Genomic DNA, 14,302 nt, shown 5'->3' with positions numbered 1-14,302 from the left:
AACAATAAGCGTGTAATTACGTAATGACAAATAAACAAGTCTCATCGTAAATTCGTAATTATACTAGGCTGTAGTACCTAGTAATTAGACCAATTTCCAATTACCAGATGGCTTTCCAAACAGACCCTTAGTTTAATGGACTAAAATTGTACATTTAGTTTCATCGAAAGGTTAAATGTGATTAGCTGAACAACACAAAGTACTAAAACTAGAGTAGCGCGATAATTCAGGGACCAAAATCATTAATTTCCCTTCTGGCAAAAGGCCAAAACTCCTTTCCAAAGAAAAGAGGGACATTCTCGCCGCTCTCCGACGACTAACGTGCCGGAAACTCCTTGATGCTCTTTCACATTTCAATTCAATGTATTCCAAGTCTCAAAAAAGCCATTAACTTCACTTCATATGCGATCCGAATGCATCAACGATGGACCCGATAACCCGAACTCTACCTCCACCATCATCTCTATCCACGTCAGTCGTTTCTTTCCTCAACGGTAAACTCAACGCAAAAGAAGACCTTGAACAGGCTCCGGCTCTACTTTCGGAGCTCCGAACTCAGTGTCATGCTCTGGATCAAAGCCTTTCGGATCTAAATACACAGCTCCGTAGCTATCTCTTCAACCACGCTTCACATGCGGATCGAACTGGTGTTCTTCTCCGAGATATAGATGCCAAATTAGCAGATCTTCACTTAGCTTCTTCCTCTTCTTCATCAGGTACAAAAAAAACTGCATTTGTTTTTTCATATACTTGCCAATCTTTTATTCATTGATTTCCTTAGTTAGTATTAGCATTATTCTCGTCATTCGATCTCTACTACTTTCTGTTGTTTGTGAATGCTATGTTATGCTTTCTCTATTACTTCCCTCTGTTACGGAGTTTAAGAAATAAATGAAGACTTTTGAAATGTGTAAGTCTTAGATATTTGTGTGGTTGTAAATAATCTCATAAAATTAAATTGTTTTTAAATATAGAAATGTGCCAATCTTTTTGGGACAAAATAAAAAGGAAAGTAAGACAATCTTTTTGGGATGGAGGGAGTATTTCGTACTTCCTTGTTAAATGTTACTCGAGCCGAGGGTCTTTTGGAAATAGCCTCTCTATCTCCACGAGGTAGGGGTAAAAGTCTGTGTACGCTCTACCCTCCCCAGACCCCACTTGTGGGACTATACTGGGTATGTTGTTGTTGTTGATTTCCTAATGTGTGATTACTTGTAAAAATCTGTACTTTGTTTGTGTAGATGGAGGATCAGGGAAGGTACTGGGAGAGGAGCTACCGGCATTGGCTAAGGAGGTTGCTAGGGTTGATACTGTGCGAACATATGCAGGTGAGTTGACATGAGATAATATGTTATCTTGCCTATTGTGTATGTTTTCTTTGGTTGCTCAATTAGAATGAGGGAAAAAGATAGATGAACATATATTCAGAAGATACATTGAATAAGTAAAGTCAGAGTACAATAAGGAAGAAATGTATTGTAAATCTATTGGGGAATGAAGCAATAATCTTTAAGTACATCTGTGTGAGAAGATATATCAGATGTCAGTTTTAGTTCTTTTATCTAGCTATGTTTACATGTTGGCAAATTTTGCCACGTTATTGGATGACTGATTGAAGACCTTGTTGCAATCTTCTATTTTTAAGCTATGAGCAGATCAAGCCAGCTTATGTTACCAACTCTCTAGGCATTATACCATGACAAGACATTGAGACACATTTATGATAGCTGAGTATACAAAAACATAGTTGGCTATCTTAAGGTTATGTGTATAGTGACCGGATGTCAATTTTTTTTAATCCTAAAGAAAAATACTAAGATAGCTTAGATTCGATTTAGGTTACTCATTTAGTTTTGCAAAATATTAGGTGTTAGGGTTACCTATATTCAAAAGGTTATTGTTAGTAGATGCACTGGTTTTGACCTCTTAAAGAACTTGATGATTTGTGTGCATGAATCAATTCAGTTGCTCATTGACATATGAAGATGAAGACTTGGATAAAGTACCAAAGTAAGAAACTGTGGTAACAATATTGGTATGGTACAATTGCTAGCAGAAGTAATATCTTTTCGCTGGAGTACCTTATCAAAAAAATAAATCTTTTTGGTGGATTAAATGCTAAATTTAATGCTCAGGTAGCAGGGAAAATTAGACGCTCCAGGCTACCTCTATTTGATATTCTTTTTCACGTTTAATCAAGTACTAGGATACTGATGAAGAGTAACTAGTTATTTTCTCCCCTTGATTGGCCTTGAATGAGCTGATGACTAGGATCATGACTTGTGAGTAAATAGTTCAAACAGACTAATCCTGAGATCTACAATCTCTTGGTATCCATGTAGACTTAGTGAATAAATAGGAAAAAATGGAAGAAAAGGAAATATTACTAGTTTAAAAAAAAGAAGGTTGAAATAGATTGTATAGGCGATACTAAATTGGGGTATATCTTAGAATCATGTTAGTACATCTACTTTAGTCCTACCCGCAAGGGTGGCTCAGTTGGCTGAGCATGGGGCTTTCATAATGGAGGTCTCAGGTTCGAAACCCCCCGCCAACGACAACAGGGGATTTGCCTTCTGGGTCGAGCTCGTCGCACGGGGCTTGCCTAGTGCGGGTTACCTCTCCTATGTGGTTTGCGAGCTATTGCACAGGAGTTGGGTTTACCCTGTGCGCACCCAAAGGGTAGCGGCTCGGGTTCCCATGTCATCAAAAAAAAAAAAACATCTACTTTAGTCCTATGCTCTTTAGGAGTCTTTTAGTCATGTTAGAGATTTATATGCCAGTAGAAATGATAGAGAAATATTTAGTACTTTTTATTTTTAATTTTTATTTAGTAAAATACTGGAGTTAGATGTGCTTAAATAAAGCAACATGGTCAATGATGATTCATATACCCTATCTCAAATTGTTTAGGATCGAGCTTAGTTGTTATGGTTGTAGACTAATAGTGAGATAAATATTGTAAGATAGTCAAAATTTTGTTCCTTAAAATCCTGAAGGACACAAAAGTTGGAAACATCTATTACGAGAATTAGTTACTGCCTTTAAGCTAAAATATTTTCATTAGAAGTTGGCTCTAGGATCTACACAAACTTCTCACGTTGTCCATTTAAACACTATCGTTCTTGTCTGTGGCTCTTTCCTGTCAAATTTCAGCAGTACAACTTCTCAGCTTTATGAACCCTACTTATTGACATGTTATATTACGGTTTGACTCCAATTGCTATAAAAATTGCATAAGGCACTCCACATTCCTAATATCTTGTTGTCAGGCACTGTCACTTATCGGTGTACCTCTTTGAAGTCCGACGTTGAGAATAGAAACCATTCAGCACCGCATTGAACACAGAAATGTAGGTCTTGGAAATTGAAATTGAGGTTATGTTAGCATGGTTCATAGAGAGAGGGACTGAGAGAGAGACTACTCTTGTGTGGTTTGGGGTGGTGTATTTATCCTAATGTTAACAGAGGAGGTTCATTTTTCTACCTTGATATTATCTGCTTGGTAGTAGTGAGATAAGCTTAATGGCAAAGAGAGTGTCATATACCATTTTAATAACTAGATTGAGTAACAAAGAAACAAATAGGTTTCATTCCGAAGATCATTATTCAAATCGAGCAAAAAGCTACCATTCTGAAGGTCTTCAGTCCTGAAGGCATTGTTTGTTTAGAAATTGTTTGTCATGGAGAGATGAGATTGATAGGTATTCAATTGTTTGAAGATGATTAGAAGGCATTACAACATGGCGTTGGAAGAAGGAAGGTAGGGAAATGGTTCTGATGAGAAGATTTCATTATAGACAAGGATGTTTGCATCTGATATGTTTGGAAGTCATGTCTTAGAAGTTGAATTCGTGGATATTTTTTGCGTTGCAGTAGGACATGCTTGAGCCTAAAGTGAATGTTAAAGTTGGTAGAGTGCCTTTGTCCTTTTCTTTTTGTTTAAAAATTTTAAGCCACATATTCTTTTGTTCTAATAGTATATTTAAAATATTGTTAACCTGAGGGTAAGTTGGTCAATTTAGGTAAAACGTTGTGGACCAAGGATACCGACTTAGCCCGTGCTTGAAGTTTATGATAAAAGGAGGTAATCGCTGCTCTAGCTGAATATAGATTATTGTTTGACACAGTTCTCATAGTGGAAAGATGCCTACATTAGAATGAAATGGATCTGCATAGAGAGGAATGAATAGAGCGGATTCATATATGCAATCTCAACTAATTTGATGTTGAGGCATAGTTGATATATATAGTTTACTCTCTCTTTTAACTCCCACCAACTTCTGGTTGGCCTTGTCATTGAGGGGATAAAAGGAGCACCTCTAACATCAATGCAAATACTTGGACATGGCTCTGTTAAAAGCTAAACGCTAATAACTTTTTGCACTGGAGAAAATCTATAAAGAAGCTACTTTCTCATGTTTGTTTCAACTTTCAACATTGTCCTCCCTAAAGGAGATATAGCAGTGCTTCTTTGGAATATTCGAGTTTTTTTTCCCTTCTACACTAGGAGAGTTTTCTGCTGACAAAAATAGAGGATTTTGTTTAAAAGGTAACATTTTCTTATCGAGTTTCTGCGAACCTAGTTGCTTATGGAAGTTTTCGCTGGGCTGCATTCGTGGTTCCATGATGAAAAACGTTACATTCAATACGAAATGGAGGGCATCTTCAACTTTTTACTTTATTATAAATTAGTAAAAGGTAATGAGGGCATCTTCACGTTTAACACATACCTTTTCAGTTAATTATGTTTTGCTCATATCTTAAATTAAACAATATATAGCAAAGCTCGCGCATTTAAACTCTAGTGCCATGGATGTACAATGTCATTGGGGGCTTGACATATGTGTAGTGGCACTTTGAACAACTAGCAGTTTCTTGAGGACTCAATAAATATTGTGACCTCCTTGTATAGACGATTGGGTGGAGTTTGTAGAGAATCATATCGTTTTGTAAATTCTCTACTTTTTGGTATATCTCTTGTATACGGCCGTTGTGGCCGTGTTTATGAATGAAAATGCATTTGATCAAAAGAGAATAATGTGCCGGACCAACAAGATATTTTCTCATTTTTATTTCACGTTTCAAGGTTGTCCCCCAAAGGAGATATAACACCGCTTCTTTGGAAAATTTGAGTTAGTATTTTCCTTCTACAGTTTCTACCGTCAAATATAGAGGATTTTGGTTAAAAGGTAACGGTCTGCAAGTGATGTAATCTCTTAATTCAGTTCTTGCAAATCTTGTTGCTTATGCAAGTTCTTGTTGGGCTGCGTTCGTGGTCCCAAGATGAAAGCTTTACATTCAATATGAGATGAAGGGCATCTTCAACCTATGTTTTAAAATCATTAAAAGGAATGAGGCCTTCAAGTTTATGACATATCCTATTGGTCTGTCAAGTTTTGCTCATATCTTAAATTGAACAATATTTAGAAAGCTCATGCATTTAAAGTCTAGTGCCATTGATGTACAATGTCAGTGAGTTTGACATATATTTAGTGGCACTTTGAACAAGTAACATTTTCTTGAGGAGGCATAAGTATTGTGACATGGTTGCTATATGCTGGATGGGCCATGGATTCCTTGTAAGCTTTTCTTGCTTTTCTAATTTGTTGAGTTTGTTTTCAGTAAACTTGACCAATCTTTTCCTTCATAAAGGTGGGAATCTGAATTATATGGATGTAAATAATTTTACTAAATGTAGCATGATGGAAGAACCTTTTGTATTAGATAACCTAAATGATTAAATGTTTGAATGAACGGGCCAAAATGTGAGATATGGATAGTGAGGATTCTTATACCGATCCCAGCTAGTTTGAGGCGTAGTTATTGTTGATCTGAGGTATACTTTCCTTGTAGAGACATGGTTACTTACAGGTCATGGTGCCAACCCATCCTTGTTGTCTTGTCTCTTAGCTGTGTTGCTTATCATAAATATCAGCTGTGTTGTGCCTTACACATGGTGATCTTTTACTCATTTTGGTTTGGAAGTATTTCATTCTAGCCACCGCTTTTATTGTAATTTCCAGAGACGGCATTGAAGCTTGATACTTTGGTTGGTGACATCGAAGATGCTGTCTCGTCCACCGTGAAGAGAACTCTGAGGAGAGAACCATCGACAAAAAGTTCAGAAGTTAGTGCCCTTTTGGATCGGAAGTAATATTTTGTAACAATTTTGCGCATATCCTTCTCTAATTTCTTGTTTTTCAGGAGATACGGGTTGTTGCCATCAGAACACTAAAGTTAACTGAAGACACACTAAGATTAGTGGCAAAAACACATCCTCAGTGGACACGGCTTGTGTCAGCAGTTGATCATAGAGTTGATCGATCTCTAGCCATTTTAAGACCTCAGGCTATTGCAGATCACAGATCCCTTCTGACTTCCCTTGGCTGGCCTCCACCTCTGTCCACTTTAAATTCCTTAGGCCCAGAGTCAAAGGGGTCAACTGATGTCCAGAATCCACTTTTCACAATGAAAGGGAACCTTAAACAACAATATTGTGAAAGTTTTCTAGCATTGTGCAGTCTGCAGGAACTGCAGCGGCAAAGAAAATCTCGTCAACTTGAGGGACAGAATAGAGAAATTGTGTTGAACCAGCCACTTTGGGCCATTGAAGAGCTTGTCAATCCTATATCAATTGCATCTCAGCGCCACTTCTCCAAGTGGGTTGATAAACCAGAGTACATATTTGCCCTTGTATACAAGGTGACTCGGGATTATGTTGATTCCATGGACGAGTTACTTCAGCCACTGGTGGATGAGGCGATGCTGTCAGGTTACAGTTGCAGAGAAGAATGGATCTCAGCTATGGGTACTTCTCTATCAACGTACTTGGCAAAAGAAATATTTCCCATGTATGCTAGTCAGCTGGTGGATGAAGAGAGCACAAGTGGAATGCACTCGCAGGCTAGGATATCCTGGCTCCATCTTATTGATCAGATGATAGCATTTGATAAGCGAGTCCAAACTCTTGCTTCACACTCGGGTATCTTGTTTTCTTTGCAGGAAGATGGAAAACTAGAGAAACTTTCATCATTTTCTGTATTTATTGACAGGCCTGATTGGCTTGACTTGTGGGCTGATATAGAGCTTACTGATGCATTTGATAAATTGAAACCTGAGATTGAGAATGAAAGAAGTTGGTCGACGCATGGAGTTTCTGTTCTATCAGCCCAAGAAGACAGCAAGTCTCCAGCGATTGCCAGTGCCTTTCATCAGCGTTTTTCGTCTGTTATTGATCGCTGTCGATCACTGCCTAGCATACAGTTGCGTTCAAGATTTTTGAAATTGAGTGGGGCACCAATAATACACAGGTTTTTGGGCTGTTTGCTTTTCAGGTGCCAAGAAGCTGAAGGGTTAACTGCCTTGACAGATAATGATGCTTTGATGAAAGTTGCTAAGTCTGTAAATGCTGCACGTTATTTTGAGTCTCTTTTAAAGGAATGGTGCGAAGATATCTTTTTTCTTGAGTTGGGGCTGGACCAGGTTACTCAGTTGGACACATCTACGGATGGAAATGGTTTTGGTTCAGAGGAATCATCTGGAAATGGAATTCTTTATGAAGAAACAAAGAAGTTGGAAGAATTTAGAACAAGGTGGGTTGAGAAGCTGTCTACGGTTGTTTTGAGGGGATTCGATGTTTGCTGCAGAGATTATCTAAAGAACAAGAAGCAGTGGCAGGAAAAAGGTGAAGAAGGGTGGATGGTATCCCAGTCTTTTGTTGGGGCATTAGATTATCTGCAAGGAAAGATGTCAGTACTTGAAGAAGGTTTGAACAGAATGGACTTTGTTGGGGTCTGGAGAAGTTTGGCCCCTGGGCTAGACAAGTTAATTTTTAATGGTATTTTGATGACCAATGCTAAGTTTTCTGACGGCGGAGTTGAGAGGCTTAGCAATGATTTGGCAGTTTTATTCGGGGTGTTTGGAGCTTGGTGTTTAAGACCTGAGGGTTTCTTCCCCAAATTGAGTGAAGGTCTGAAGCTATTGAAAATGGGAAAGAAGCAGCTCCAGAATTGTTTGGTAGGAGGTGAAATATGGTTAAAAGAGAACAAGGTAAGGCATTTGACAGCAGCCGAGACAGAAAAAGTAGCAAAGAATAGGATATAAATCTTGTCCCATGTATAAGTTTTAGTTTTGGAATATTCCGGTAGAGTTTTACCAAAGTCAGTATAGAAACATGGAGTATTCGGTTTTGATTCTCATAGTTTTAATTATGCTCACATTTTCTTCAGTGAACTGTATTTTAGAGGATGAAGTATGTTTCACCAGCAAATCGCTGGGGAATAAAACTGTATATTGCAATAGGCTTAGTATCATCCTGATTTATCTTTCTTTGGAAAATATGATTCTTTTTCGTTTCATTTAGAAGTGACTCTGAAAGGCCGTTTTTACATCGGTATAAAGATTGGAATTTAAGATAAATCAGTAACTATTTTGCGTTCTGTTGGTATGTTGAATTTGCAGGATAGCAAGAAATAAACTGGTTTTGGTCGACTGCAAGCCTTTGTTTCACTCTAGTCCTACTTATTTCTCATGAGTAGAACTCAAATCTATCGGTTGATGATAAAAGTACTTCTAAGAAAATTGTTGAGAGGTTAACTAATAATACTCAGAGCGCTCTTTTCACTCTTTCTTCCTTTTGTTCTCTCTTTTGGCCTGTTTATATTGCTGTTGGATTTGATAACAACTTCTTCATGAAAAAGACATATTTTGACTTAGAATAATATCCTTTTCTGTGTGTTGTTTAAACAAAACGAAGCCAGATGACTTTTCTCAAAGCACAGCACAACCATCTTAACCCCACGCCACCCCCCTCACCCCCTTGATATTTGGCGATTCCTTTTTAGTTTCAGTCTATTATTAACTCTTTCTTTTTAAAGAAAGACTTTTTCTGTTATTTAACTATTTTCAGACCCAATAAACAAAAGCCAACCTCAAATACAAATATATTCGTTATTTTAAAGTTTCCTTTTGTAAACGGCTAAAAAGTTCACAATATGCAAGTATTGGCTGCAGCAGAGATGAAGCACTTGCTCAAAACCAAGGTTACAATAGACTCTTTGGTATGAACACAATGAGGCAGCCCTGAAGAACTAATGATTGCGCTCCTTGAATTAAGCTGTTTGTGAATTTTAAAAATTTAAACCATTATTAGAGAAAAGAAGAAGCTGAGTGAATATCCTCACAGATTCTTCGGCTGAATTAAACTGTTTGTTAATTTTTTTAAAATTTAAACCATCATTATATTTTTTAGTTGGCATAGAAAATGATTATAATTATTTTCCAGACTTAGCTTATGCTTACAGAAAATAATATTTCACCTGTATCAATTTAACTGTCTTGCTTTCTTTTATAGAAAATGATTAATTATTTTTTAAGACAACCAAAAACATATTAGAAAAGAGTTATAATCATTTTCCAAGTCAACAAAAATATAATACTTAAATTATGCTTAGAAAAAATAATATCCCTTTTATATCAATTTAACTGTATCCCTTTTCTTTTTATAATTAATCATTTTTTTTTTAAAACAATCGAAGATATAAGATTCAGAAAATAATTATAATCATTATCTATGACAACAAAAAATATAACACTTAGCTTATGCTTAGAAAAAATAATATCCCTTCCCTATCAATTTAACTGTCTTACTTTCTTTATAGAAAATAATTCTAATTATTTTTTAAGACAATAAAAAATATAAGATTTAATTATTTTCTTTTGAGCCGAGGGTCTTTCGGAAACAGCTTCCCTACCAAGGTGGGGTAAGGTCTGCGTACATTTAACCCTCTCCAGACCCCCACTGTGGGATTCAACTGGATATGTTGTTGTTGTTGTTGTTGTTGTTGTTGTATTATAAAGATTTCTGAAACTAATTAACATGAATATTAAACGCTAACTGTTGACCAGAAAAAATATCCTCAAAATATTGATCGACTTTTATGCCCTTTGAAAATAAAAAATTACTTTGAAAAATTATTTCACTGTTGGATAAAACTATAATAATTAAACTTTAACTAATATTCAAAATATTACAGATAACTAAAATTCTATAGGATATTAGAAGTCAACTAAAAAAGTGATACAGAGTGGTTTGAATAGGAATACACATGTTTGCCTAATTATTACTATCATAACACGAGCATTTTGACAACAAAAAGGCAACACAAGCTTAACCGTATTGTTTAAGGTTTAGAAAATTTTGAGTGCTGTGCATAGCGCACTTTTTTGCTGCATTACGCAAGTGTTTTTTTTTTTTTTTTTAAAAAAAAAGCTCGGATAACAGATGTTAGAGGTTAACTCATTTTTATATAACGCACAAAAAAGTACGCTGAAGGTACTTTGATGTTACTTTTTTTTTCCTTGTAATATTTTGATTCAATGTGTCTTTTATCGGGTCATATAGGTTCCGGACTCTACCACTAGCCACTAGGTGGTCTGTCTTAGTTAGTTGGTGAGGTGGAAATTGCACATAGTGCTCAGTGCCGGCTTTAGGTGTAGGCCCCAACCATATTAAGGCCCCAAAATCACTCATATTATATGTATAATTTATTGTAACTATATACTCAGAGTATATGTATAAATTATGGTACATCTGATTGGGTTCTCTAGTTAGTCATAAAAGAAATCTTTTTAATTATTTGTTTTCACTATTTTATCATTGTTACACACATATATTTCAAAGTTATGCTACTTTTAGAAAATATAATTGCTGCAATTACAATTGAAAGGTGTAGATAATATTTTTTTTACTTCTTAATGTAATCTAATTCACCTTAAATTTAATCAATCTTGTTTATAACTTTGGCTTTATAAGATCTTTTTCAAAATTTTGAGTGTTTTTCAGACATTTTTCAAGCTCAAGCTAAGCAATTATTAAACGATTAGATAACCTTGAATGTCATTTAAAGCATAGTAAAGGGGCAGCCCGTTGCAGAAATCGTCCTGTGTTAGCAGGGTCCGGAAAAGGGTTGCAACCCAATAGCCACTGTAATATTGATAATTTTAATCTACTTTTAAAATTATCGTAATAGAAAAAAATATATAAGCAAAAGATGATACTCTTATTGGTATATTCTGTATTTAAAATGTTACTATTGCTTGTAGAATTTTTTAAATGTTTTTGTAAGAATTTCCTAAGTTTTCAAAATTAAACCAATGAGCTAGATCTTACTTAAGATCAATAATATCTCACGAATAGACTATATTGTAAATTGAGAAAAATGACATCGTCAAAATATAATTAACCATCTTTCAATTTAAAAATCTATTAAAGTAAACATCAAATAAAATATATAAAATTTATTGTAGCCTCTTTTGTATTTTGGCTTTAGGCCACCCAGTGTATTAAGCTGCCCCTCATAGTACTGATAGCAAAGTCAAAATCATAAGATTGGAATTCTGAACTAGAATCTAGAATTTGCTAGTACGTTTCGGAGTTGTAACATCAGTCATATCATCGACTCTTCGATAGTGGAAAGCAGATTTATGATTTGGAATTCTGAATTAGAATCTAGAATTTGCTAGTACGCTTGGGAGTTGTAACATCAGTCATATCACCGACTCTTCGACAGTGGAAAGCAGATGCTATGTAGTATAGGATAACTATACCAACTAGGAGTGTGATAGAATGAGTAATATTTCTCCGTTCTTAACCAGAAGTTTTAAAAAGGCAAAAGTCATAGACAGCTCCCTAAACTTTATCACATTTTCTTCGTGGCTATCTAAATCTAAGCTTATTCCAATTAGATACATAAACTAGTACACATTTGAACCACTTAGATACTTTTTGCTAAGGTCGCCAAAAACGTATTCTTCACCCTCTTGAAGCGCGTGAAACGAATTCAAATAATATTTTTCCCCCATCTTATACACCTAATAATAGCCAACATAACCTAAATAATTAAAAAAAAACAATTAATTAAAAGATAAAGAGAGGAAGACAGTCCTCCTCAATCCTTCCCCTCATCTTTCTCTCTCCATCCAATTCTTTTCCACTTCTCTCTCCAATTATACTTTTAAACTCAACCCATTTTCCTTGTTTTCTCTCCAAGTAAAAGAAACATTAAATTTGGGTAATATAATTTTCCCTGGTGAAATTTTATTTTTTCCGGCGTGACTCCATCTTCTACTGGGTTGCAAAAGGACTATTTAAGCAAAGTTCAGCTGGCAATGCTCAATGCAAATGTCATTTCTGATTCGTAATTATTACCCATCAAGTGCCCAAACTAAGTTTGGCATTCAGAATTATTTGCAATGCAATGTTAGACATCTATTGTAAGCCATCGTCAATCTGGATAACCACTTGATATTTAATCTGCTTGAGAAAGATCAAAAAAAAAAAAAAAATGGAAGGAGGAAGGTTGGTTCCTACAGTGGGATTGCTACAGTTGATGGTAAAGGGAGAGGGAGGGGTTTGGGTGGGGTGGGTTTGATGGAATAGTAGGGGAAGCGTTTGGGTGGGTGGCGGCCACTGTGGCTGGTTAGGTTAGAATAAGGTATTTTTTTATTTTTTAACTCAATTCTTTTTTTAATAATTTTTTGGACAATCTGCCACATGTCGTCATTTAATTGGTCATTTTGCCACGTCATCGCGAGTGTGGTACAAACATATTATATTTTTTGCTGATTGTAAAAAAGGTGCCTATATGGTACAAATTCGGAGTAGTTTAGGTATTAAATTGAAACAAACTTAGGTTTAGATAGCCATGAGGAAATGTGATAAAGTTTAGGGGGCTATCTAGAATCTTTTTGTAATGAACGTTTTACTAATTACCTGATGCAAATCTGAATTAATTAATGTGACAATACATCTAAGAAATTATTTCCCCACAAACATACTCCTCTGGATATAGGAATGACAATATGGATTAAATACCCTGTCCAAGTCAAATAATTTAAATAAAAAAATTCTGATAAATAAAGAGATTTGAAATTTCGAAGCCAGAAAACGTCCGATTTCTATTCCGACCAATGAATTTCGAAGACTAAATGCCAATTTTTTTTTTAAATGGGCCACATAGTCGGTACATGTTCTGAACATTTTTAAGTTCCCTGCCGTGCCCACAAAAGATAGAAAAAAGCCAAGGAAACATTGGTAAATTAAAATTGAGAGCTGATGTGGTGTCCACATCAGAACCAAAACAGTTTTAGCTACCCCACGTGGCAATCCAATCTTTTCTAATCACCAATGGTCCACTGTTGCTCCTAGTACAATTCATGCATGAAGAAACAGAAACACATTTGCCGAAAATTTGGTGGTTGAAGAAAAAAGTAGTTCTAGGAAATTGGTTGTTTGGTAAATAAGGCCAAGAGCTGAAACAACCAATCAGAAAAATTTTGCAGGGAAAAAATGAGTCACGGGTCAGCGATTGCCTTAAATGGCGCATTCATACGGAACTTATGTTGCATGCGTTGCTTAAGGTTGTCATTCATCCTCTCTTCTCATGTTTTGTCACATCAGCGTAACTCTCTTCTTTGTTTTGTTTTGTTTTGTGTACCTAGTATCAAAATAACGCCTATTATACTCTAGAAAAGTTAATTTAATCACGACAATTAAGTAGTAAAATGACCTTGTCCCTCTATATTTCAATTCTTATACGACTTAGTTTAACTAGATACGAAATTTAAGGAAATTCAAAATATTTTTGGACCTTATAATCTTAAACACACCATGAGCGCCTATTATACTCTAGAAAAGTTAATTTAATCACGACAATTAAGTAGTAAAATGACCTTGTCCCTCTATATTTCAATTCTTATACGACTTAGTTTAACTATATACGAAATTTAAGGAAATTCAAAATATTTTTGGACCTTATAATCTTAAACACGCCATGAGATTTATGTGGTTACATCACCTAATTAAGGGTGTGACCTAATAGTCAATGATGTGAATTGAGAATCATGAGGTCTCAAGTTCAAATCCAAATGAAGGCAACAACACTAAAGAGAAATCTCTGACCATAAAAGCACATGACAGGCAACATGAAAAGTTTAAAGTTAAATTGGAGTCAATTTCTTATATAGTCACTCAACTTAAGGAAATTACCTACTAAAGTCATTTATCTTTTCTTTATTCCTCATATGGTCATTGAAGTTTATGCATTTGCCTTATAAAGTAACAAGGGTCAAAAGTCACTTTAAAAACAAAAGAAAAAGGGTCAAAGTAGTCCCTTAAGTTTGGACTTTGAGTTAAAACATCCCTTATTTTTTAACACCAAACAGTAATAGTCCTCCAACTATTTTTCACTTTCTTACTTTATAAATTAGATTGCGTTCTTCATATAGGTAAGTTCATAAT

The 14,302-nt window shown here is 35.4% G+C and overlaps 1 protein-coding gene across 2 annotated transcripts; it reads left to right on the top strand.

The window, feature by feature from the left end:
• Nucleotides 1-220: 220 nt before the first annotated feature.
• LOC132632656 (RINT1-like protein MAG2) lies at nucleotides 221-8,493 on the top strand. Of its 2 annotated transcripts, XM_060348677.1 has the most exons (4): nucleotides 221-716; nucleotides 1,242-1,328; nucleotides 6,027-6,130; nucleotides 6,208-8,493. In XM_060348677.1, exons 1-4 carry the CDS (start codon nucleotides 425-427, stop codon nucleotides 8,104-8,106), a joined length of 2,382 nt encoding a protein of 793 aa, XP_060204660.1. In that variant the 5' UTR covers nucleotides 221-424; the 3' UTR covers nucleotides 8,107-8,493. The 2 variants fall into 2 exon arrangements, with proteins under 2 accessions (XP_060204660.1, XP_060204661.1); XM_060348678.1 differs by lacking the exons at nucleotides 221-716; nucleotides 1,242-1,328 and adding an exon at nucleotides 4,059-4,087.
• Nucleotides 8,494-14,302: the final 5,809 nt, after the last annotated feature.

Source organism: Lycium barbarum, chromosome 3 (assembly GCF_019175385.1).
Source record: "Lycium barbarum isolate Lr01 chromosome 3, ASM1917538v2, whole genome shotgun sequence".
NCBI lineage: Eukaryota > Viridiplantae > Streptophyta > Magnoliopsida > Solanales > Solanaceae > Lycium > Lycium barbarum.
Note: the sequence above shows the minus strand (reverse complement) of the source record. Positions and strands in the feature narration are given on the sequence as shown.

Coding starts and splice junctions, on each gene's coding strand:
- LOC132632656 (XM_060348677.1), top strand. CDS start 425: ATGGACCCGATAACCCGAACTCTACCTCCACCATCATCTCTATCCACG. Junction 1,329..6,026: donor TACTGTGCGAACATATGCAG/GTGAGTTGACAT, acceptor TGTAATTTCCAG/AGACGGCATTGAAGCTTGAT. Junction 6,131..6,207: donor CATCGACAAAAAGTTCAGAA/GTTAGTGCCCTT, acceptor CTTGTTTTTCAG/GAGATACGGGTTGTTGCCAT.